The sequence below is a fragment of the Polypterus senegalus genome, chromosome 16, assembly GCF_016835505.1.
Source record: "Polypterus senegalus isolate Bchr_013 chromosome 16, ASM1683550v1, whole genome shotgun sequence".
In the NCBI taxonomy this organism is placed as follows: Eukaryota; Metazoa; Chordata; class Cladistia; order Polypteriformes; family Polypteridae; genus Polypterus; species Polypterus senegalus.
Genome location: NC_053169.1, coordinates 57,505,559 through 57,533,466, shown reverse-complemented (window position 1 = coordinate 57,533,466; position 27,908 = coordinate 57,505,559). Strand labels below are relative to the sequence as shown.

Sequence of the window (27,908 nt, the reverse complement as noted above, 5' to 3'; positions counted from 1 at the left end):
TCAATTGACAGGGAGTTTACACATATTCTTGAATGGTGTAGAGGTAAGAACTGCTGCCTTATAACCCGAAGGTCCCAGGTTCATGATTATTATTTATACAGTATAATAAAAACATACAAGTGATTTGAGTCTGTAACACCCGGGTAAACTTTGGCTACTTGTAAAAGTTAGCTCTTGTTTTTTTATTATTCCATTTTATTCTCTCAGTGACATTCACATGGTACAACAAACTTGCCTCTCCCTCTTTGAGTTGATGGCATTTATCTCCAATTTTTTCAAAAGAGCAATGCTGTGGCTGATGCCTGCTCAGAACAGTTTGTTGTACCAGCAATCAAAGATACGATGTCCCATAACTGCTATCAGACTGGACAAATGCAGTACCGTAGCAACTGACAGCTTCTTCACAGCACTTTCGTCAGCTAATAGACTGCTGTAATGCAACACAACTCTGTTTGTTACCATAAGTAAAATGGGACTTTCACCTGCAGCTAAAATCACTTCAGCATGCAAGCAATTTGCCACGGTAGTGTTTAGATCTAAAAGCCATGCTGATGGTGTGGGCGCCCACACTTTACGCCGGCTGTTGCAGACTGAAATCAAAGGCTTCTTCTTTTTGGGCGTGTACACGATCAGCATGACACTGTCAGATCTAAACACTAGCATGGCGAATTGCTCACATGCTGAAGTGAATTTAGCTCCAGGTGGAAGTCGCATGACAACTATCAGATTGGACAAAGGCAGAACTGTAACAACAGACAGCTTCTTTAAAGCGCTTTCGCTGGCTAATAGACTGCTGCATCGCAGCACAACTCTAAATTGCACCAAAGAGTAAAGTGGGCCTTCCACCAGCAGCTAAAGTTATTTTAGTACACAAGCAATTCGCCAAGCTAGTGTTCAGATCTGGCAGTGCCAGGCTGACAGTGTAAATAAAAGATTAGGGCATTTCAAGAAAAACAAAACAAAAAAAAAAACATTTGATACAAACTAATCATAGAAATAACTTACAGCAAGAGTTTTCATGAAAATAACAAGAACACAAAATAATATTCAATACCTCAATAGTTGGATGAGTATTATGCTTGTAAGCAGTGTATAAAGGAAACTGGATCTGAAATATCTTTGCTACACACAGCAGAAGCTTCTCCTTCTCCTCAGTACTCCATGAAGTGAAAGAATCTGGGTTCTTATCACAAGTATCATCAGTTTTTTTGCAAGATTTGAAACTGTCTGGCTTGTTCTCCACTGTATCCTTGCCATCCAGTTCTACTTCGTCATCATTGGAATCTCTTTCAACATTAATAGGTTCATCATTTTGATGACTTACATCTGTCCATCCTGACTCGACATTATCAGCAAAGGATTTACAAAGCTGACTCCGTAGAGCCTGAATTTGTTGTATTACCAGGTTTATAAGTGCATAAACAACATGGTTGAAGACTTCTAGGTGCTTATATTCCTTGAAGCAACAAAGACATTGTCTGTCGGGAAAAAAATTAAATATGTTTAAGTAAAACAGAATAAATTATGTTAACTTTAAAGAACAAAATAGAGAAACACCACCAAACTGGAAGAAAATGTGAATGATTAACTATCACTGGAGTACAGCTCATAAGGTTAAAGTATAAACAAATGAAGTGGGAAAAGTTTTGTAATTTTTAATCTTGCAACAAATCCCTCATATTAATGATGTGTGCCATACTCTTCAAATTCATTAAAATGCTTGCACAAATGTGAACTCTTTCCATAACTGAACATAGAAACTTAAAAATATTTATTGTTTTCAAATAATAAACATATATTTTATCTGTACTGTAATTTCAACAGCACAATCATAGTGACTAAGCACATTGCAGCTGCACTTTTCAAACAGTGATATATTCTATAAGAAAACATTACAAATGTTGAAATAAGCTTTAAAAATAACCCAAAATGCCAAACTGTGAATCGAGATGCTTTCAATAACAAAAATGTTAAAAACGAATTCCAAAAGGTACAAAATTTGATACAAAAACAGGAGCACAAACTAACAGTTGTGTATTCTTCTCACACAAAAGCATGACACACAACAAAGACCACTCTTGCAAAGAAAAACTTTTGGCATATTAAAAAAAAGTGTTATAAACCAGGCTGACGCAATATACAGAGATCCATGGTTGTTTTTCAAGATATCATAAAGTGCATCCGGAAAGTATTCACAGCGCATCACTTTTTCCACATTTTGTTATGCAACAGCCTTATTCCAAAATGGATTATATTAATTTTTTTCCTCAGAATTCTACACACAATACCCCATAATGACAACGTGAAAAAAGTTTACTTGAGGTTTTTGCAAATTTATTAAAAATAAAAAAAATGACAAAGCACATATACACAGCCTTTGCCATGAAGCTCAAAATTGAGCTCAGGTGCATCCTGTTTCCCCTGATCACCCTTGAGGGGTTTCTGCAGCTTAACTGGAGTCCACCTGTGGTAAATTCAGTTGATTGGACATGATTTGGAAAGGCACACACCTGTCTATATAAGGTCACACAGTTGTGACAGTTCATGTCAGAGCACAAACCAAGCATGAAGTCAAAGCAATTGTCCAAGAACCCGATGGTCACTCTGTCAGAGCTCCACAGTTCCTCTGTGGAGAGAGGAGAACCTTCCAGAAGGACAACCATCTCTGCAGCAATCCACCAATCAGGCCTGTATGGTAGAGTTGCCAGACGGAAGTCACTCCTTAGTAAAAGGCACAAGGCACCTGAAGGACTCTCAGACCATGAGAAACAAAATTCTCTGGTCTGATGAGACAAAGATTGAACTCTTTGGTGTGAATGCCAGGCATCATGGAGGAAACCAGGCACCACTCATCACCAGGCCAATACCATCCTTACAGTGAAGCATGGTGGTGGCAGCATCAGGCTGTGGGGATGTTTTTCAGCGGCAGGAACTGGAAGACTAGTCAGGATAAAGGGAAAGATGACTGCAGCAATGTACACAGGATAAAGGGAAAGATGACTGCAGCAATGTACAGAGACATCCTGGATGAAAACCTGCTCCAGAGCACTCTTGACCTCAGACTGGGGCGACAGTTCATCTTTCAGCAGGACAGTGACCCTAAGCACACAGCCAAGATATCTTAAGGAGTGGCTTAAGAACAACTCTGTGAACGTCCTTAAGTGGCCCAGCCAGAACCCAGACTTGAATCCGATTGAAAATCTCTGGAGAGATCTTAAAATGGCTTTGCACCGACACTTCCCATCCAATCTGATGGAGCTTGAGAGGTGCTGCAAAGAGGAATAGGCGAAACTGGCCAAGGATAGGTGTGCCAAGCTTGTGGCATCATATTCAAAAAGACTTGAGGCTGTAATTGCTGCCAAAGGTGCATCGACAAAGTATTGAGCAAAGGCTGTGAATACTTATGTACATGTGATTTCTCAGTTTTTAATTTTTAATAATTTCGCAAAAACCTCAAGTAAACTTTTTTCACGTTGTCATTATGGGGTGTTGTGAGTAGAATTCTGAGGGAAAAAAATGAATTTAATCCATTTTGGAATAAGGCTGTAACATAACAAAATGTGGAAAAAGTGATGCGTTGTGAATACTTTCCAGATGCACTGTACAGTACAGTATTTATGTATGTATTAAACATATATGTATGTATGTGTGTGTATGTATAAACATGCAGATACACAGTAGGTGTTTAAATTTAAAAGCAGCTTACTGAGGAGGTCAGACTATAATTCTTAGTGTGAACAATATTTTATCAGTTTTACTTTCAGTAAGAATTCATTTTTCTTTCCTTAACATGCAGATGTTTTAATATTACAAATGCATTCCTCCTTTCCTTAACATCCCAATTGCAGGCATATAGTTGATGACATGTTAAGTGCGGATGATGTGAGTTGCAGTAGTTCTCAAGTAAGTGCGAAGTCTGGAAAGAATATGGCAGATTTTGACTGAGAAGAATCTGGCTGTGAGGAGGAACTGGTACAGATAAATTCTCATGCTGTAACATAAAATGTGTAAAAAGTGATGCACTGTGAATACTTTCTGGATGCAGTATATGTGGGGCTGATGACAGCGATACTCTGATTGATTGTGGGTCAATCTAAATTGGCCAATTTTCATTACAAAACACTTGATTGGTGATCAGTACAGTACACCCCCAAAATTCACGGAGGTTACATTCCTAGAGCACCCGTGAATTGTTGGATGTGGTTAAAAAATACTTTTTAAATGCCTATTTTTATAGTTTAAACCCTAAATGCAGTATGCCCCCAAAGCACTTTAATTTCGTTGCAAACTCAGCGTAATACATTAATACATTACCTAAAAAATTACCTTAATACATTACCTAAAAACAGAATGTAAAGGTAAACCCGTCTACTGTACAGTACTGTACTGATATGTCTCCCGCAGTGCTAGAATGTAAAATACCGATGTTAGCTCTATACATACTGTAATTCATGCAAGCGTGTTTTCTTTGGTATGCACTGTCGTTTTCTTTGTTATAAGTAGAGTAAATACATAATAATTTCATTTAATCAAAATATAGTACAATGGACTGACTATCAAGGATATTGATGATGATGATGATGAAGTAGCTGTGCAGTATGATGCAGAGGATTTAAAACTCCTCAGGTGGCGCCTCTTCTTCAGGTGCTTCAGGAGGAGTCGTATATTTGGACGGGTCTTCTTCTGGTGGGGTTTCGTGCTGGCTTTTCTTTATAGGTTTCTGGAACATTGTGATGGGAAGTTTCTACATTGCCTCATGTAGCGAACTGCTGGTACAATTTCCGTGCTTTCGCACGGATTATTTTACCATCCACGGGGATGTTCTTCTTCCTGCAGTTGATGATCCACAATGCCAAGGCAGATTCCATCCTGACAATATTTTTATTCCTTACGGTCGTTACCTTTTTGGCACTATCACAGAAACTTACAGATACGGTACTCCAGATTGCTGCTTCGTTCTTCTTTATGTAGGGTGCAGTGCTTTCATTAATGCCATAGTGGCGCGCTACTGCAGCATCACCTTTTAGTTCCAGGAGGAAATCCAGTAGTTCAACCTTCTCCTGGAGTGTTTTAAACTTCTTCTGGCGCTTAGGTTCAGTGCCAGAAGCCTTAGAAGGTGAGGGGCGATTCGGCGACATCTTGTACATTTAAGAATAACAAAATGAATACAATAACAAAATGAAAGACACAAGGAAACTCAGCTGGAGTCGCGTCAAAGGGCAGCAATCAATCAGCAGCAAGGAGAAATAAATAACGCTCTCAGATTGACTACTTTGACCATCACAAGCCGCGTTTCCCTCAGCAGTGGTAAACCCACTCACCTGGAGACGCATTATAGGGCAGCAATAAATCAGCAGCCAGGAGAAATGAATAACGCTCTCGGATAGGCTACTTTCACCATCCCAAACCGCTTTCCCTCAGCGGTTGCTTCCTGTTCTCTCTACAGCACAGTATTGCCATGAAAAAAGGCATAAAAAATTGCGGAGGATATTTGCGCTTTCCGCTAACAAATAATAGTTAGGCTCTAAGGAAAATTCCGCAAACCCTGAACCACGATTTCGCAGGGGTCTATTGTATATTGGCCAAGCACAAAAAAAAACTATTTTTCTTCAGCATCTACTTTTCTAAGCTTTACTGTAATTTAGATACAGTGCTCCTTTACACAAGGTATTACAGCACCCATACATCTCTTTTTGCAAACAGAGAGCAGAAAGTGCAGACTTCAACACAGAGAGAGAGAAGACCAGAATATTTGCCTTTACATTAAGTGGTGTAACACACTGAGAAAAAATTAATTGGAGGAGTCAACCTGTGCAATTAGACAAACAGTAAAAAAGCTACTTTTATGAATTCAGACCTTTATTATTTTGTAATTAAAACAAATACTGCTTGTCTGAGTTTGGACAGAAAACAAGCTTGTTGTAGTAGAACAATTAAAAAATGAAAGATAAAGAAAAAATATAAATTGTTGCTTAGTTAACAGCAGGCTTATAGAAAAAAATTGTCAATTTTACTTTAGAACATATTAAGCAAGTTAGCCTTGCATCTTCTTGATAAACACCTTATATACAGTTGATAGATTTGAAGCTTTTTTTAAAGGTTTGTACTGTGTTTATTGTTTCTTTGTGTGTGTCATACAGTACAATTGGTGGTAAGAAACAAGCACTGAATAACTAAAATGGTAATTGCTATACTGCAATATCAAGTTTGTTTACGGTTTAAAAAACACCTGCATAAATATAAGAATGTATATTGTAACAGCAAAAAAAGTTATATTGCAATTACTGATTAAATCCTATAAAGTACATGTACATTTAAGCAATGTTTAACACTAGAATTACCAAAGCCTACAAAAAAAACTGTAATTCCGGCCCACCTTAAATCTCAGCGCACCTCTCCATCAGCATCTTTTGTCTTGTAAATGTGTCGATCAACACAAGCAGCCTGCTATACCATCCACGGCTACAGAAAGAGCAAAAAGTTCTCCCATCTCAAGCATTGATTATCTTGGAGTGAAGTGCTGGACTTTTAGAGGATATATCGTTATTTGGAACACATGCACTTCATGTGTGTTCTGTTTCTACAATTATCTATGTAAACACATCGTTAAAACAGAAACATTTTTCATGTTTTAGTAATGACAAAATGTAGACAAACTGTAAAATGTGTGAAGCCTGAAGTCAAAATATCAAATAAACACTTTCACAAAAGGTGCAAGTATAATACGACAACTTCTGTGTTGCAGCGGTAAGAACTGCTGGCTTATAATCAAAAGGCTGCCGGTTAGATTCTGGCTGCCTCGCAAATCTACTGTTTTGAGTAGTGAGCTGCTCTTATTGTTAATATTATACAATAAAAACATACATTTATTTGATTTGTGTCTATAACAGCCGGCGTAAATTTATAGTACTTGTAAAAGCATTTTGTTTTCCACTTTTCTTCTCTCAATCACGATCACGACACAACCCAAACCGTCCCAGGACACCCCATGCAGACAATGGGTCTTTTAACTTCTGGTACATGCTTCCTCAGTTGGTTTGCCCAGTTGATTTCATACAAGGGACGCTATTGGTGGATAGCTGAGAAGCTACCCAATCAAGGCACACAGTTAAGTTCCTGTATGCTGATTGGCTCAGTGACGGAGCGCCAAATTCGATTCCACTGCGTTAACCAGAAAGTCTCATCTTGCTCATTCAGCATCAGTGTGTTTTGCTGTGTAAACAGTTAACTTTTGTGCTCTTTTGTGTTTATCTTTGTGCATAGTCAAGCCCTTTGTTATGGCTCCAAAACGATCTGCTCCTGCTACTGCTTCAGGGGCCGTGCCCAAGCATTAACGGAAGATACTAACAATTGCCGAAAAGGTAAAAGTTCCTGTCACACCATTATAGTGAACTTCTATGTGTTAAATGTTTCCTCAATAGCAAATGGTCAGACTGCAATGATCTTAATACATTTAGAATGCCACAGCATTGCAAAGTTTTTAACAGTAACCCACACAAGGTTTATTTTAACGAAAGTAACATACTAAATCTATCCTGTATTGAAATAAAATCCAGTCATGGATTGATGAACAAATTTCTTTATCTAATATTTCCATGCTTAATATGTGGCTCAACACCGGTTATGTACTAGAACTATTGCAATCTTGATACAGAATGCAAAAATGGAAAGAAAAAAAAAAAAGGTTGAGTAGTTTGCACCTCTATGTGAGGCTACACCATCTGAGTGTTTACTTTGCAGCATGGAGGTCTGGCTGGGATTGTTAGCTCTGAACTGAACAGCAAACAAATAGCTGTTGAGAGTCCATGTCTTTAGAGTGCTTGACTGTAAAATTTATAATGAAATCCATTAATATCTTATTCACTTCTCCTTATCACTGTGGGTGATTGAAACATCTACATTTATATTTCTACACGTAACCATGCATAAACCTTTTTAAATCATGGCTTTCTTCCTTTTTCTGATTGCTTCATAATCTAATTCAGAACTTTGGCTTTCAAATATTTACCTATTTGGTGATTAATGTTTGATATTAGTTTGTACCTTGTGTTATTAATGTCATGTTTGCTTTTAATCCTGTTGTAGTTTTTTTAATATGGGGAAGGTTCCATATAAAAAAAAATGTATTATTATTATTATACAGTGCTAGGAGTTCAGGATTGATTACTAACCTGGTCAGTGTCTCCATGGAGTTTGAATGTCTTCCCCATGCATATACAGACCAAGTGTGAATAATTTCAGATATTGTTTTACAGCTGAATATTAGAAGTACGTCATTAAGCACTCTCAACTGCCAATTCATTCCTATGTGTTGTTAAATTACAGACTCCCAGTTTAGGTTCACAGGGAGCTACCACATTTGGCAAGTTGCCTATTAAGTGAATGATTTGAGATGTTATTACAACAGATGCTCAGTATTTAATTTAAAAATATGCTTGCAAAAATGGACTAAATACATGGAAAAACATTCACTCTCTATTTCTGCAAATACTGTTATTAACAAAGTTTAACTCAAGTAGTAACTTAAGAATTCGTGGAAAAAATACACTTTCAAAGTTCCAAAATGAGTATAACACATAGGTAGGATCAGTAACATCAAAGATAGATTAAAAAAAAAAAAAATAATTGTGTGTGGTGATCTTACAGCTCAGAAATAGTATATCAAAAATAAAAAAAGAAAGTGTTTTTGAAATTAAATAACCATTTGCTTAAACTTGTAGGATAGATACAAAATGAACACCTAAAAAAAAAAAAAACACTTTTTACACTGGCAAAACTGTGACCATGTGGACATTTTTAGAGAGTAGTATAAAACTAATAAAATGTAACAAAAACTGAAAGTTAATGCTGTAAAACTAAAACTAAATAAAAACAAAAAAGGAAATTCCAATTAAATAGTAAAATTTGAAAATGGCAAAAATCTATTAAAAAAAATCAAAAAACTAAATAATAAGTAAAACAAAAATTATCTGAAAACTACAAAAACACTGATGATTTTTTTTTTTATTATTTATTTCTTTGCTCTTTAGTTTCAATTTATACAATTTCTTATATTAGTAATTTTTTAGCTTTCGCATATCCCTTGGGGTCAGAGCGCAGGGTCAGCCATTGTACAGTGCCTTTGTATATTTTACAGGTTAAGGGCCTTGCTCAAGGCCACAACAGAGTAGGATCTCTTTTAGCAGTAACAGGGATTCGAACCAGCAACCTTCCGGATACCACTGCAGATCCTTAGCCTTAAAACTAAAAAAAAACAAGGATGTATTCTTATCTTGAGAAATTAGTACCCAGAATATACAATACATAAATTATTTCAAGACCCATTTTCTTGCCACAAACATGTGTTGGACACACGGAAGGCATGTTTTTTTTGCCACTTCAAAGATTATGTATTCAGTAAGTTTGTAGGGTTTTATTTTCCGGTGGTGCTCAATGCCCCATAGGTTACATTATAAAATGCTAGAAATGGCTAAGTATTCTTTTCAAAATCAATAGAAAACGCTTAACTTTAGAACACAACTTTGCATAGCAAATGCATACATACAAAGTTGTGAAGAAATAAATTTAACTTGAAAAATACCAAACTTATCCTTTAAAATCTGCAACTTATCTAGAATAAAACACAGAAATAAAGTATTACGAATCTTATGTAAGGCGGCATGGTGGTGCAGTGGTAGCGCTGCTGTCTCGCAGTAAGGAGACCTGGGTTCACTTCCCGGGTCCTCCCTGTGTTTGCATTGGTTTCCTCCCACAGTCCATAGACATGCAGGTTGGGTGCATTGGCGATCCTAAATTGTCCCTAGTGTGCTTGGTGTGTGGGTGTGTGTGTGCGCCCTGTGGTGGGCTGGCACCCTGCCCGGGGATTTGTTCCTGCCTTGCACCCTGTGTTGGCTGGGATTGGCTTCAGCAGACCCCTGTGACCCTATGATAGGATATAGCGGGTTGGGTAATGACTGACTGAGTGAGTCTTATGTAATAAACTAAAAAAAAGTTTTAATCCCTATTATGGTTAGTTAAAAAATTATACATTTTAAGGTGAGGTTTTTGCATTTCAATATTTTTATGCATACTGAAAATTAAGCCGACGGAACTTAATTTTCTTAATAAAAATGAACAGGTTAACACTTGTGGTCTGCAGTTTATTTTAACTGTACCCATTTTAATAGACAAAGAATTTCTCTAAAAGTCTCACTCTATGTCAGTGTTTTTTTAAACTATGTGTCAGGTCATGGATAGGTTTGTGATAGATTAGCCAAGTTTGATTTCTGTGGTGAATAAAATATTACTGTATGTCTATTTAGTATTCTTTTTATTACGGTAGTATACGATCTCAGACATATTCTACAAACAATTCCTCTGATCCATCACAAAGAGCTTTTGTTTCTAGGGGACCTAAACATAAAAATATTTCCCACATCATTATCACCCCTCTCACAACCTAAAAAACGATCAAAGTCAAATGGTTAACAGCAGAGACTCATGTAAGATGGGTGTGGAGGAGTTAATGACACAGACAGGCTTGTCAAGTGAAAGAACTGCAATGCAAGACTAAAATGTCAAAATATTAATAATGTGTCCAGCACAATACATACAATTCTGTAGCAGTGTTGTATGCTAAATGCAGTTTCTGCGGGCATGTGCAACTGATAGGTGCCTCATACACTGAATCTAAATATACATCAGATATGCAGAGAAGATTTTATATTAAGTTATAATTTTCAATTTACTGGTAGACCACTGACAACTGTAAGAACACCAGAGACAGCTGGTAGAACGGATACTTCAGCATTCAGCACGATGTCAAAACAGTATTAAACATTTCAGACTGACTATTTGCCGAATTATTCATCAAGATTTCTCATAAAACCTGTATAAAATACAACTAGCACATACATATTTTAGAAATAATTTTGCTATGTCAATCAATCTTTTTTTCTCAGTTAAATTGTTAAATAAAAAACAGAATATGCCAATCAACTTGTAAACTCATTTAGAAGAATAAATTGTGAAAGCTGTAGCTCAATTTAGAAGTTTTATTTTAAAATACTACTACTTAAGATAAAGTAAATAAACTGCAACAATTAATTATATTTGACTACTTTATTTCTTATCCAGCACCATCAGAGAGGTGACCAAGATAAGTGATTTTTTCTAGATGCCTTCGATTGTCACAAACATGCATCACCCTTCAATTCTGCCTTTTCAAAAATCATTATATCATTGCATTACACCCATTACAAATTCAAATGTGTTTTGTTCAGGTTTACTAAAGCTTAATCTAACTATTTCCAGTAGCTGTGATATAGCTCAGACGTCCATTCCTGATTTGAGTGGTAATTACTGTTTTATTAACAACTAGCAAAATACCCGCGCTTCGCAGCAGAGAAGTAGTGTGTTAAAGAAGCAATGAAAAAGAAAAGGAAACATTTTGAAAATAACGTAACATGATTGTCAATGTAATTGTTTTGTCACTGTTGAGAGTGATGAGTGTTGCTGTCATATATACATATATATATATATATATATATATATATATATATATATATATATTTACACACACACAAACATATATATATATACATATCTATACATATACACATATATATACACACACACACACATATATATACATACATATATATATATATATATCTACATACAGTAATCCCTCGCTATATCAAGCTTTGACTTCAGCGGTTTCACTCTATCGCGGATTTTAAATGTAAGCACATCTAAACATATATCACAGATTTTTCACTGGTTCGCCGCTTTCATGGACAATGGGTCTTTTAATTTAGGTTACATGCTTCCTCAGTTTGATTGCCCAGTTGATTTCATACAAGGGACGCTATTGGTGGATGGCTTAGAAGCTACCCAATCAGAGCATGTATTACATATTAACTAAAACTCTTCAATGCTATAAGATATGCTTCCCGCGCTGAGCTTGTTTGCTTCTCTCTATCTTTCTCACTCTCTCTGCCTGACGGAGGGGGTGAGCAGAGGGGCTGTTTGCACAGAGGACACGGACGCTCCTCTACAAAATGCCGCTTTATCGCGGTGCTTCTGTATACTTAAAAGCATGTATTGATTTTTGATTGTTTGCTTTTCTTTGCGCTCTCTCTGACATTCTCTGCTCCTGACGCGCTCCTTTATGACGGCGCTCCTTTGAAGATAAGATATGTTTGCTTTCTTTTAATTGTGAGAAAGAACTGTCATCTCTGTCTTGTCATGGAGCACAGTTTAAACGTTTGACTAAAGGGTGTTATTTCATGTCTAGAGGGCTCTAATAATGTTAACAGGGTGGGAGAGTTTATAAGGGCTTAAAATATATAAAAATAACCACACAAACATATGGCTTCTACTTCGCGGATTTTCACCTTTCGCGGGGGGTCTGGAACGCAACCCCCGCGATCGAGGAGGGATTACTGTATACATACATATACATACACACATACATACATACACACACATATATATACACACAAATACATATATATATATATATATATACACACACACACATATATATAAACATATATATACATATACAGTACATACATATCTACATATATACACACACAGCTATTTCGTATCAGTGCAATACGCTGTTTGTTAAAACGGATAACTCCCGCTCTTACGTGCAAGTCTGCGTGGATATTATGAACTATCAGATTTGTTCAAGTTCTATTTAAATTTTAAATAGAAGGAATTTTTATTTAGTCGACAGAAATATCTTTGGTAGGAATGGTAAAAACAGACAGGAATATTATTCCTGAATAAATCAACTCAAACCTTAAACAACTTATAATATTTTGCTCTCCATAAAAATATATCCTGTCTAAATTATACAAGTTAGAAATAAAGTAAACATTAAAAGAACAAACATTCAAATTTCTTTACTCTTATGTAATTTTATATTTTATAAAAAATAAACTTAGATTTTAAATATCCCAAAAGATTTTGCTCTCCATAAAAATATATCCTGTCAAAATTATACAAATTCAAATATGAACATGCTGCATAACAAAACCTGGAAATATAAATAAAATGTGTTCCTTTCAGCAATAACAAATCAAATCATTCAGTTGTCTTTGCTCATATGTCATTTTAGAGCTGGACGCCTGGCATCTTTTTTTGGCAACAAGTTCGTTTCTGTTTGGTGTGAGGTTCTGTGTTGTGGAGATTCTCAGGATGGATTGCAGGTGCTCATCAGTGAGGCGACTCCTGTGTGCTGTTTTGTTAGTCTTTATCACTGAGAAGAGCTTCTCACACAGATATGTGCTACCAAACATGCACAAGGTTCGAGCCGCATGTAGACGGACTTTTTGTTCTTCAAAGTCACCAAAGCGCCGTGCAAACTCAGTGCGCCAGTTTATCAGCAAAGTGCGATTTGGGAACACCGTAGTGACGACTTGGTTTAACATTACTTGGCAACAGGGAAAGTGGGGCAAGTGGTTGTGTCTCCCATAAAAGCAGCGTCAATTGAAATCACTTTGTGATTGTGCACGGGTAAAACGTCCGCTGAAGTGTCAGATTCTTATTTAATTCTTCTGCTTTCTGTATCTTCTGCATTGCATTCAGGTCTTTCAGGTTACCCTGATGTTTTGTTTTATAGTGCCGTCTTAGATTAAATTCTGTAATTACAGCCACATTAGCTCCACAAATGAGACACACGGGTTCAGTAAACATATACTCAGCCTCCCATCGGTTTTAAAGGCTCTATTTTCAGAATCAACTTTTCTCTTCAGCATCGTGTGAGCTAGCTTCGCAATAACTTGCAGCATCATAAGGTAGACTTGATTAACGCGGTAAGTGTTCGCCAAGGCAGCTGAAGCGCTGCATTATGGGATCTGTAGTTTATTGTGTTACCAGCGCTTCATATACCCGGCTTTAATAACAATAATACAGTATATAAAATGATCTCGCGGGCGGATGTGGCCCGGCCCTTGAGTTTGACACATATGGACTAAATAGAACTTGAAAAGATATATTTTTTCAAATGTGATCGCAATTCAGATAGAGTTGACGCACTACAGCCTGCATGCCTCAATAAGTCATCCTCCCTCGCTCTTACTTTTTACCGCTCATCTAATGAATACACTGAGTATGGCTTTACCAAAACAATCATTGATGGCTAATAAAGTATCCATTATTCGAGTATGTAGATCGGGTATATATATATATACATATATATATACCCGCGATCGCAGCGAGAAGTAGTGTGTTAAAAAGCTAGAAAAGAAAAGGGAACATTTTAAAAATAACGTAACATGACTGTCAATATACAGTATTTGTTTTGTGAGTGTTACTGAGTGTTGCTGTCATCAAGGATTTGATTATCATTATTTCTTTCAATCAGGTTCGTATTTGTAGGATGTGTTGTGTTCAAGTTACATTCCGTGTTTGTCAATCGCTGTAAAGATGACAGGTTTCATTCATCGATTCGTTTCTTACTGCATCAATAAACAGCTCGTCTTCTTCTTTATCTGAGACCTGACACACTGCATGCACGGGTTTTTTACACTGTCTTCCTTTAGCGGGACATTGACTTTTTCCAACGCGGTGCTTTGTTTCGCAGTAGTTGGATTTATGAATATGCTTGTATGTATGAGACGCTTCATATTTTTGCTGCCTTTTCAATTGTGTAATTCGGTTTTGTTCAGCTCTTTGGAACTGTTGCTTTTATCTGTGCACTGCGCCAGTTCACGTGAGCCACTCGTGTACATGCATCGAAGGTTCCCAGCTGTGCTGGTGCCATCTCCTGCTATGTCCATGGCTGTATTTAATGTTACCTTAGTCCTGGCACTTAAAACTTTCTCTCGCAGTTTCGCTGAGTTTGTGTCAAACACCACCCAGACCATCTCATCTTCCTCTCCATAAGCACAGTCCTTCACCCGTGAATATTTAGTGGCAGTTTGCTATTGGATTGCCGCTGACGGACGGCCTTATATGGGCAGGCACTAAATTACAAACGCCAGCGCAGCCTGTCTATGAACTTAATTTAAAGTGTAGGTTTACATCGTGCTTTGTTTCCGAAGTAGCAGAACTCATGAATATGGTTGTATATGTCACTCGCTCGCTTCTTATTGTTTCGCTGCCTTCTCAATTATATAATGCATGTTTTCTTAAGCGCTTTTTTGAGCTCTTCCTGGTTTTCTATGTACTGCGTGATTACGTGGGAGGCGTGATGATGTCACACGAAACTCCGCCCCCACGGCGTTGAAGCTCATCTCCATTACAGTAAATGGAGAAAAACTGCTTCCAGTTATGACCATTACGCGTAGAATTTTGATATAAAACCTGCCCAACTTTTGTAAGGAAGCTGTAAGGAATGAACCTGCCAAATTTCAGCCTTCCACCCACACGGGAAGTTGGAGAATTAGTGATGAGTGAGTGAGTGAGTGAGTGAGTGAGTGAATGAGTCAGTGAGTGAGTGCTTTGCCTTTTATTAGTATAGATATGTTTGCTTTCCACTTTTCTCTTTTAGTAATATTCATATGAGTGATATGCTTGAATTGAAACAAAAATTTTACTGTTTGTTATTATATGGCCAGCATTATTTGTCTACATATAGCTCTACTGTCATAATAGTTAAAAGTCTCTTCTTGGGTCCATCTATAGTACCAGTTTTATTTGGGTGGTCAGATTAAAAATTTAACAACCACTACTCTAAACTGAATCCATATGGTAAGCATGGATGTGTGCAGGCATGGCACTCCCTCCAACATAGACTGTTGCCTCTCTGATTATACCCAGTATAGTTAGAAGAGGGACAGATTGGGATGGTATGTAGTCATATCCTGCACATTCAGTGATTAAATTCAAAATGTCTAAATAACGGCATATGTGGTTTTGTTTTAAAAAGTGAATAATCTCACTATTATGTCTAACTTTCTCATTCAAATGTGGGAAGTTATAAGTAAAAACTACTGCAGCTCATATCTCACAACTAAAGCATGTACAAATCATTTATTTTTTTATATACGAACTGCACAGGATACAAGTGGCTAAAACAAAAGCATTTGATAGCCATTCAAAAGCAAGTTAAACCATTCAGCCCGAAAGAATTTGATATCAGTATATTATTATCTATTAAGTCGTACAATTTAAATGAGTTGAAAAGGCCCTGAACTGTTGATCAGTTTTAGTACACTGCATCAATATTTGCCCAGTCTTTGTTAGTATTTTGAAATTATGTGAATGTCCCAGAATTACTAGTTTACACCACTCAAAATTCCTTAAAGATTACACAGATGGCATCACTTTAGCACAATTTTTGGTACATTCTGGTGCTTGCGAGTGGGAATTATAATCTGTACAGGTATTCCAATATGTGGAGAAGACACTCCTATACAAAAAGGTGACCAAGAAGCAATTTACTCTCAAAGGTGGCCTATCTCCATTACAAGATGGGCTATAAGTTGTATTTTTATAAAAATAAATATTGTCAAAGACACCACGATGGGACTGGCATCCTGGCCAGAGCTGTAGCAGCATCCTAACCCAGTTGGGATACCAATATAATGTAAGGACTAGTGAAAATTATGGTGTTGCTATGGTCACTCCCAGGACACAGTGGGAACTGCAGTTCTTTGGGTCAGCCATGTTGGGATTAGAGGGGGGCTGTCATGGGGCGCTGAGGGGACAAATAAGCCCTACTTTGTCAGGCTCCGACCTCACCTGCAAGTGCTTTCGAATCACACTTTTGGGACACCGGAAGTGCTCCCGGTGTTGCAATCCTCAGCACAGGGAGCCAGAGTCAGGAGGAGGAAGACTAAGCTTCATAGAGGAGTAGAGGAGAGACAATAGAGTTGTGGAAGGCTAAACTAAAAAGTGGTTGTGGTGTGGGGGAAAAAAAATCATTGAGGAAGAGTTTCACAAAGTTAAAAAAAAAAAAACCTTCACTGATTAGCAAACTTTTGTCCGAGCCCAGTGCCACACCCACTGTGGACCACAATATCTTAAAGTTACATTTAAAAATTTACTTTAGTAACAAGATCACAAACAGGCAAGCCATTTTATAAGCAAAAATATATATTTAAAAAGCTTCTGCTTACCGCTGGTTCCAAGAATTGATGTAACAAAATATCCTAAGAGCTTGTTCCTTTTTTAGCTGTAATCCATCACTTGTATCTGCTTCCGAGACTGAAAGCAAAGAAATATATGATTATTACACTGGTCAGTTAGCAGCAAGAATTTCTAAGCATAAAAGCTTAAGAAAAAGTAACAACTTTGATTGCAGTCACAGCAAACATTTAAATTGCTTATGAAGATACAACACAGTCCCAAAAATACCTCTAACCTTCATGCTTTATACATATATATGGAAGCGAAGGTCTGTGATATAGTTTGCATATTTGTGGAGTGAGATCCACAATGGGAGAGAAAGAATCACGTATCAAAGTAGTTTTTATTCCTGAGCTTTCAACTCCTGCCAGGAGCTGTCATCAGATGATAATGATTAGGGTGGGGGGTGGCAGGTACGTGGGTGTGTGTGGTAAGTTTGCATATGCTGGGTTCATGTCCAAATGTCTGTTAAAGGCGTTTTCATTTGATAGTCAAGATTCAGCCAGCTCTCTGCCACTTTTAGTACTGGCCTTAAATCTTTCTTGTACATTGTCCCAATTAAATGTATGTCCGTTTGAATTTGTGTGCATATAAATCAGTGATTGTGAGTCATTCCTTCTGACAGCGTTTTGATGATCTTGTATACATTGTAAACTTGTCATTAGATAAGGGGGTCTTCCCAGACAGTCTTAAGACTACTGTAGTTAAACCCATACTCAAGAAAAGTAATCTTGACTCATCTGCTTTTGAAAATTTTAGACCTATTTCTAACCTGCCTTTCTTAAGTAAAACTCTAGAGAAGGCAGTCATTATGCAGCTTAATGACCACCTCAATAAACATGCTATTCTTGATAAGTTTCAGTTGGGTTTTAGAAAAACATCACAGTACAGAAACTGTACTCGTTAAAGTAGTAAATGATTGCGGGTAAATGCAGACAAAGGCCATTTATCTGTTCTCATCCTCTTAGATCTGAGTGCTGCATTTGATATCATTGATCACAATATTCTTAGAAATCACCTTAGTCAGTGGGTGGGACTCTATGGCAGTGTCTTAAGTTTGTTTGAATACTACCTGGCAGGGAGAAAATTCTTTTGTTAGTTGTGGTAATTATACTTCAAAGACACAATATTTTATATGGTGTTTCGCAAGGCTCTATCCTGGGTTCATTGCTCTTTTTTATCTACATGCTTCCATTAGGTCAGATTACCTCGGGGCATAACATGGGCTACCACAGCTATGCTGATGACACGCAGCTGTATTTATCAATAGCACCTGATGACCCTTACTCTGTTGTTTCACTAACACAATGTGTTACTAGTGTTTGAGTGGATAAGTAGCAATTTTCTCAAGCTAAATAAAGAGAAAACTGAAATTTTAGTGATTGGCAAAAATTGATATAATGAGGTTATTAGAAATAAACTTGACGCATTAGGGTTAAAAGTCAAGACGGAGGTAAAGAATTTAGGGGCAACTGTTGACTGTGACCTGAATTTTAAATCGCATATTCATCAGACCACTAGGACAGCATTTTTTCACCTAACAAATATAGCAAAAGTTAGACCTCTTATATCATTGAAAAGTGCTGAGAAATTAGTTCACGCTTTTCTTTTCAGTTGACTAGATTACTGTAACACACTCCTCTCAGGACTACCCAAAAAAGACATAAATCGATTGCAACTAGTGCAGAGTGCAGCTGGTAGAATCCTAACTAGGAAAAGAAAATCTAAGCACATATCTCCAGTTTTGATGTCACTAAACTGGTTACCTGTGTTATTCAGAATTGACTTAAATATTGCTTATGGTTTACAAAGCCTTAAATAATCTCGCTCCATCTAATATATCAGAATGTCTGAAATCGTAACCTTAGATCTTCAAATGAGTGTCACCTTAGAATTCCAAAAGTTAAACTTAAAAGAAATGGTGAGGCGGCCTTCTGCTGTTATGCACCTAAAATCTGGAATAGCCTGCCAATAGGAATTTGCCAGGCTAATACGGTGAAGCACTTTAAAAAACGGCTGAAAACACATTACGTTAACATGGCTTTCTCATAACTTCATTTCAATTTAATCCTGATGCTCTGCTTATTCAATTAATTATTATTACTAATCATGGTGTTTGCTCCAAAATCCGTACTAACCCGTACTCTCTCTTCTGTTCTTTTTCAGGTTTTCTGTGGTGGCGATCTACACCACCACCACCTAATCAAAGCACCGTGATGTCCCTAAATTGATGGATTAAAGGCCAGAAGTCCATGTGATCGTCATCATCAAGTCCTTCCATGAAAACCCTGAATACAATGAGGACTGATCATTTATGTTAGGTAGAATGCCTAGAGGGGGCTGGGTGGTCTCATGGCCTGGAACCCCTGAAGATTTTATTTTTTCTCCAGCCGTCTGGAGTTTTTTTTGTTTTTTCTGTCCTCCCTAGCCATCGGACCTTACATTTATTCTATGTTAATTAGTGTTCTCTTATTTTAATTCTTACCTTGTCTTTTTTTCTTTTTCTTCATCATGTAAAGCACTTTGAGCTACTTGTATGAAAATGTGCTATATAAATAAATGTTTTTGTTATACGCGTGATTCGATTCTTTTTGACATTTGTCCTATATATACTGCTGGGCAAGAACTGTGTTTTGTGTCTCTGCTGCTGATTTCTTGTTTTTGGCATTAAAAAGGACAGTGATTGTTCATAGGTTTGTGTGCTATTCTGATGCCTGATTTGGACAGGATTCGTGCTGCACCTTCTGACACTCCGTGATGATAAGAAACTGTGTGCCAGGTGGGATGGGGTCTCAGATTGGAGTCGACTGTTTGCTGGGTTCTTAGGCGTCTCTTGTGTAGGCACTGTTAACACTAGAATTATCAGAGCCTATGAAAAAACTAGTAGATCCGTCCCACCTTAAAACGCTTCACACCTCTCCATCACGTCCTTTGTCTTCTAAATTTGTGGCTAAGCAGCAAACAGCAAGCAGCCTACTATCACATCCCCCACCGGTGCACAATTTTCTCAGCTCAAGTCTGTTTACTTGCGTGTCAGTTGCTTGGAGTTGTATAGAGTGAGAAGTCAAGCAAAATGACACCTTTTATAAATACTATATCGTTATTTGGAACATTTGCATTTCATGTGTGTTCCGTGTCTACATAGATCTATGTAGACACATCGTTAAAAAAAAAGAAATGTGTTTCATGTATTAGTCATAATTGAAAAATTTATTTAGACATGAAGTTTATAATGTGTGAAGCCTGAAGTCCAAATATCAAAGAAACAGTTTCATAAAAAGTACAAATATAATAGAACAAGTGCGCTTTTATTCAAAAATATAACTATAAAAAAACAACCCGCATTAAAGTGTGATATTGACATGCATTTGCTAAGAGTGCTGTGGTGGCGCAACGGTATCAGCTCTTGACTGGTAGTCTGAACTTCACTTGTAAAGGTTGGCTTTTTTTTTTATTCTGTTATTCTCTCAGCTGCGTTCACGGTCCCAACTCAAGCCACCCGCGTTATACATGAACTCAGTTCTTCTGCACACCTTATTTGATTTTTTCCGGCAAACAAATTTTCAAAACAAATTATATTTTACGACTCTAATCAGAGTCGGAGTAATAATTATGTTGCCGTGGTCATTTTAGATCTGAGATCAGCTAAAATTTAAACAATCACCGTTGTTAATTCCCAGCCGTTATTAGTCAGTTTGCCAATAGATGGCAGAATGACGGATATCAAAACCAAACTACCCAAAGACAGATTTCGACGTACCAAGCAAATGGCGATAAGTTTTAAATTATTTACGGTTCCAAAGCTGTTGAAGGGTTTTAATCACTCGACGATGTTAGTCCTGGAAAGTACACCCCACCAAACCAATGTTCCAAAAACCAACCGAACTTACTGTTATGTGCTCGAACCAACACCGACTTACTATACTCGGCCGTCCAGCAGTGTCACTGAAACATTCATACATTCTTAGCCAATCATGCAATACTGCGTCCGCATTTGCCACGTTATGTTCTAACTACAGAGAAAAAGTCCCACTGCATGGTTCTAACTTGCATTGAGTCGAGGTATTGACGCGAACACCATACAGTACATATGGGGTATTGACGCGAACACCATAGAAACGGGGTATTGACGCGAACACCATTCATAGGATAGTATCAAATTATATATAAGGATGTATGTATGTATGTATGTATGTATATGTGTATTTATGTGTGTATATATGTGCATATGTATAAATATATATTTATGTATGTATGTGTATATATATTGTGGTAAGCAGCCCGGACACAGAGAGGCAGACATCGTTATATGCACCACAAAATGTTATTTACAGAATATTTACACTGATGAACATGCACAAACCCAGTGCAGCAGCACCAATCGCCCACAAGTCCAGGCCCTTACACAATGCATTTGTTCGCCGCCTCCACTCCTCTCCTCCGAACTCCGTCCTCTTCCACCTGACTCCGAATCGAACTGAGGGAGGCGGCCCCTTTTATAATGACCCGGATGTGCTCCAGGTGCCTCCCGACAATCTTCCACCGGCACTCCCCAGTGTGGTGGAAGTACCAGCTCTGCACCCGGAAGCACTCCTGGTGTCCCTGATCCTCTTTCCCCCAGCACTTCCGGGTGTTGCTGAAGTGCTGAGGTCCAGGGCTCTTTAGGCATCGAACTTCTCCCAGCTCATGCCTTGATTGATTATCTGAGAGTGAAGTGGAGTTTTAGAGTGGAAATAATAGATTGTTATTTGGAACACGCTCATTTCATGTGTGTTCCGTTTCTACAGTAATCTGTGTAAACACATTGTTAAAACAGACACTTTCATATTAAAGTAATAAATGTTACAAAATGTAGGTATAAACTATAAAATGTGTGAAGTCTGAAGGCCAAAGATCAAATAAACACTTTCGTAAAAGGTTCAAGAATGTCACACCAGTTTCCGTGGCGTACCGGTAAGATTTTGTCACTCAGAGCGCAGCAGACTTACTGTACCACAGAGACCCAATTTCAATTCCCAGCTGGGGAGAATTTTTTTTTTTTTTTTTAAACTTCACCATTCTGCCTGCCTGAACTCCCTGTCTATCTATATAGTAATAACAGTAATTATATAGCGGCTTCCCTGTCTGCCTATCATATAGTGCCTTTCCTTCCTATCTATCTATATATCCATCTGTCCCCTTAGCTGTTTTTTTATATATCTATTATACAGTGCCCTATGGGGTCCCAAACTGGCAATTACAATAATTTTAAGAATATATAAAGTCATTCCTGAATATATAAAGTCAAAACTTGAATATTTAAAATAAAGCATACATCTCCATATAAAGGCAGGTGGAAATCTTTGCCTCTAATGATAAAATGGTTCCAGAGAGGCTAGAACATAATATAAAAATATGTACAAGAATCAAATACAGACATGATTTTTATGAAACATAAAAATTTTAAAACAGAAATGATGCCTGACAACGCAGGGCTGGCTAGATGCCTCTTTGAACCACAATAGTACTCATATGCTTAATGCAAGTCGAGTTGAATGCATGTAATACGAGCCGACAAGTTGTTGTTCTTTTTCTTCTTCTTTTGGCTGTTCCCATTAGGGGTTGCCACAGCAGATCATCTTCTTCCAAATCTTTCTGTCCTCTGCATCTTGCTGTGTCACACCCATCACCTGCATGTCCTCTCTCACCACAACCATAAACCTTCACTTAGGCCATCCTCTTTTCCCTTTCCCTGGCAGCTCTATCCTTAGCATCCTTCTCCCAATATACTCAGCATCTCTCCTCTGCACATGTCCAAACCAACGCAATCTCGCCTCTCTGACTTTGTCTCCCAACCATCCAAACTGAGCTGACACTCTAATGTACTCATTTCTAATCTGATCCTTCCTCGTCACACCCAGTGCAAATCTTAGCATCTTTAACTCTGGTACCTCCAGTTCTATCTCCTGCTTTCTGGTCAGTGCCATTGTCTCCAACCCATTTAACATAGCTGGTCTCACTACCATCCTGCAGACCATCCCTTTCACTTTTGCCGATACCCGTCTGTCAAAAATTACTCCTGACACTCTTCTCCACCCATTCCACCCTGCCTGCCCTCTCTTTTTCACCTCACTTCTTAACCTAGCTTCCACTAATCTTTCCCATAACTTCATGCTGTGGCTCATCAATTTTATTCCCCTGTAGTTACTACAGTCCTGCACATCCCCCTTATTCTTAAATATCAGCACCAGTACACTTCTTCTCCACTCCTCAGGCATCCTCTCACTTTCTAAGATTCCATTAAACAATGGAAATGTGAGTAGTCAACAAGTTATTCTGTTGGTACATAGTGTGTTTCTGTCCCCACCTACCTACTGCAGCTATAGAGGCCTTTATTTTCACAAAAAAACTTGGGCGAGAACAAAAATTCATTTTTTCTGTGAGTTCTAATGTGCATAACTTTTGATCAGTCACACCTACAGTGATTCTGACTACTAAGGGTGAAACTAGAGAATGTTACAAAGAGACCAAACATGTGTTTATACTCCAGATAGTTCAATAACAGCAATGATTCTAATTTGGAGAGGTCAAATTACAAGCGATTTAGCAAAAATGACCCCGCTTGATAATTAAATCCACTCTTAGATAGGACTGCTACCACAGGGGGGACGACATCTAACACTGCAAAGATAATTACAAAGTTTATAACTGATCACAACCTATCAGACCCCTGGAGGTTTTTAAACCGAAACGGTTGACAGATGAGATTAGACAGGAGTTCCCGTAGACTATGATGTTTGTTGATGACATTGTAATCTATAGCGAGAGTAGGGAGCAGGTCAAGGAGATCCTAGAGAGTTGGAGGTGTGCTCTAGACAGGAGAGGAATGAAGTCAGTAAGAACACAACAGAACACATGTGTGTGAATGATAGGGAGGTCAGAGAAATGGTGAGGATGCAGGGAGTAGAGATGGTGAAGGTGGAGGAGTTTAAATACTTGGGATCAACAATTCAGAGTAACGGGGATTGTGAAAGAGAGGTGAAAAAGGGTGCAGGCAATTACAACACACACAAGTGAGCAAAAGTTTTGTCACAGAATTGCTGAGGATTTTGTACAGAAACGTATTAGGGCCACGGTGAAGAAAAAAAAAAAATACGGACAAAGTGAAGGAAAAAAAATCTATATGTTGAGAATAAAGTCGACATGTTGACTTTATTCTCGACATTTCCACTTTAATCTCAATGCTTATGTCAAGAATAAAGTCAACATTTCCACTTTATTCTTGACATTTCTACTTTATTCTCGCCGTTTATCTCAAGATTAAAGTCGACATGTTGACTTTATTCTCGTAGTTTGTCTTTAAAGTGGAACATCGTAAACTAAACTTCATCTTAAAATGAATATTTAAGTCACTAGATTTTCTCAAACCCTGTAGTGCATGAATGCTTTGTGTTATGTGTTCCCTGACCCATGTTAATCTCTACGTGCTTCTTAAACTGACCCTAGTCTATGTGTTGCTCGTATTCACTCTGCAATGAGCTGACGCCCCGTTCAGGATTTGTTCCTGCCTTGCACACGATACTTGCAAGGATGGGCACACCCCTGAATGGATGGTATAATTAAAAATGAATAACAAAGATTTTTTAAAGTTCTGAACACTCCATGGTCTAAGTTTATAACTAGTTTTAATTTCACAAAGACGTTTATTGTGTGGTGATTGGTTATGAGGAGAAAGAAAAAGGAAGGATAGGAACTGGGATTTTGGTACATTCAGACAGAGACAACACGCATGCAATAAAGAAAGCCCACTCAGAAGAACATTCATTGAATTCTGTGTTCATGTCTCCGACCACCAGATCACGAACCCAACATTTATACAATATTTAAGTTACACCTGTGCGATACCCATTCATACATCCAATTTTTTGGAGCTTTGTCACACCTGCCATAAAGTTCTCTACACTGAACATACACCTGGGGACCCCTTACTGCGAGGGAGCAGCACTACCGCCACACCACCATGCATGTTTAATACATGCCTTAATGCATTTAATCATGAAAAGGATATCAAGTATCATGATTGATGGCAAAGAGGAGACTATAACCAACACACCGAGTGAGAGTATGGACACTATAGGACTTGAAAACTGCTAATTTGGTTGGACTAGGGTCAGATGGAGCTGCGGTTATGAATGGCAAACAGAAAGGTGTGGCAAAACTACTTAAACATAAAACATCTGGACTCTTGGTGAACTGCCACTGTGTAAACCACCGATTGGCCCTTGCAAGTGCCCAAGCAGCAGCTGCTGTGCCTTATTTACCAAAACTGAACAACATCTTAAGGCAGCTATTCTATTTCTTCCAAAATTCTTTAGTTAGGATATCTGGTTTAACGGAAATTCAAAATATTCTGAACAATCCCCAGATTAAGCTGAAAATGGCCAGTGACACTAGATGGCTGTATCATGACTTTGCAGTACAGTCACTACGACAGTATATGATGAATGCTGCTGCTGGAAAGAGAGGACACTGAACGAAATGACGTCACAGCTGAAGGATTAAGCAGATGTGTTAAAATGTACAATTTTGTTTTTTCCCTAATGATGCTTTCAGACGTATTACCTTTGTTGTCCAACCTATCTAAGGCTTGGCAAAGGCAAGATGTCAATCTTACCGAAATTGAGCCAATTTTGCTTGCCACAAAATTGTCCATCATGGAGTTCGAAGACACTCCTGGGAGATATTTTCAAAGCCTTCATCATTGTCTGGCAGAAGAATGGTCAGATCTTCGCATTGTTTATATACAGAGTGATGTAAAGTCATTCAAAATGGCAATACAGTGATCCCCCCTTTATTGCGGGGGTTGCATTCCAGAACCCCCCGCGAAAGGTGAAAATCCGTGAAGTAAAAACCATATGTTCATATGATTATTTTTATATATTTTAATTTTTATATATTTTAAGCCCTTATAAACTCTCCCAAACTCTTATAAACATTTCCCGCAGTTATACAGCATAAACACTTTGTGGTCTCTTAGATATTAGGCAAGATTCGTTGAAATTATGTATGTAAACACACTGTTTATATACAGTAAAATCTAAATATTATTTTATCGAGCGTCTCCGATATCACATATGTTACAGCCATTACAATAGACGGATCGTTTTGGAGCAATAACGAAGGGCTTGACTATGTACAAAAATAAACACAAAAGAGCACAAAAAGGTTAATTCTTTACACAGCGAAACACGTTGATGCTGAATGAGCGAGATGAGACTTCCTGGTTAACGCAGCACAATCGAATTCAGCGCTCCGTTGCTGAACCAATCAGCACACAGGAACTTAACTGAATGCTCTGATTGGGTAGCTTCTCAGCCATCTGCCAATAGCGTCCATTGTATGAAATCAACTGGGCAAACCAGCTGAGGAAGCATGTACCAGAAGTAAAAAGACTTCTGGTCCATAGAAACTCGCGAAGCAGCAAAAAATGTCAGTTATATATTTAGATATGCTTACATATAAAATCTGCGATGGAGTGAAGCCGCGAAAGTTGAAGCATGATATTGCGAGGGATTACTGTATATGATAAATACCTAGAGACAACTGTCAAGCACCTAGATGCAAGATTCCCTGACATGCCAATTATTTCCAACTTTTCAAAAGTTTTCAATGCTAATAATCCCAGTGAGCACAGCTGAATATGAAAGGGGGTTTCCTGCCCTTAAAAGGATCAAGACAAGTTTGAGAAAATGTATGAATCAAAGCACGCTAAATAATCTCATGCTGATCTCCTTGGAGGGACACTGATTATAGGAAAGCTGCAGACAACTGGGCCTCTAGGAAGAAAAGAAGAATAAATATTTAACTGAAGACACTTTCTGCATATGCAAGTTGGCTTTGAAGAATATTTTTACATTTTTCTTCATTAAGTTTCCCATACAAGTTTCAAACAAAGTGGCTATTTGGCATGTCTACATCATCTACGAAATAAGCTGCTCAATTTGTTAATACTAGCATAAAATTTATTCAGGATGTCAGTGCTTGAAGCACAATTTCCAATTAATATGATATATACATGTATAGTAAAGCAAAACAGTATTGCTTCATTCTTGAATATGAATCAGCAAACACTAAATTTGTGGTATTCGATTGGTTTTTGGCAGCAAACTAATGTTTATGAGCATAAACCCAAAAATGTGAAGAACATAGTAAAAACTCTTATGTATGTGAATGTAATGCAGTCTCTCGATTATGATCAACTGACTACAGGTAACTTTTGTAACTCTTGGCTTGCACGCAGGCTAAGTAATAACAAAGACTGATCACTCACGTGACACACTTTGGAAACAGCATAGCAAAGGCTCTTTCATAAGAGTGCTGAAATATTGGATTAATGTAAAACATTTTATTCATCAGTTAAATGTTAATCTTTAGTTATTTTTTTTAACAAGGGAATGCTTGTATCCTAAAATATTTTGGAATTCACTAATTCAACAGTACAGATATAATAATAATTTAGAATTTAAATTTTTAGTATTATTTTAAGTATTTTTCAGTTGCTAAATTAAAAATGTGCACATGGTCAGATAAATTAGACAGTCCATGATGGTCTCATTCTTTAAAACCCTATGCTGAAATTAAATGTGCGCTGCTTGGTCCAAAGTTTTTTTGGCAAAATCTTTATAGCAGCATAACTCAGGCATGTTGAAGGCCAGAAAACTGTGAAGACAGACCAGAGCTACCATTATCTGGCCAAGATCTTTTGGAGTAAATACTTTTTGCACCTTTACTTCAATTTATGTTCAATCACTATATGTGGTTTGCCTCATTAGTGTACATGTGAGTATAAATAATAGTTTAGA

The 27,908-nt window shown here is 37.6% G+C and overlaps 1 protein-coding gene across 1 annotated transcript in view; it reads right to left on the bottom strand.

The window, feature by feature from the left end:
- usp34 (ubiquitin specific peptidase 34) overlaps positions 1 to 27,908 on the bottom strand; it is a 480,412-nt gene that overhangs the window by 414,946 nt on the left and 37,558 nt on the right. Inside the window, exons 2-3 of the mRNA XM_039738342.1 lie at positions 17,058 to 17,145; positions 1,055 to 1,478 (exon numbers count right to left, since the gene is read on the bottom strand). Of these exons, the coding sequence (XP_039594276.1) occupies positions 1,055 to 1,478; positions 17,058 to 17,145 (512 nt within the window). The remainder of the gene's footprint in view (positions 1 to 1,054; positions 1,479 to 17,057; positions 17,146 to 27,908) is intronic.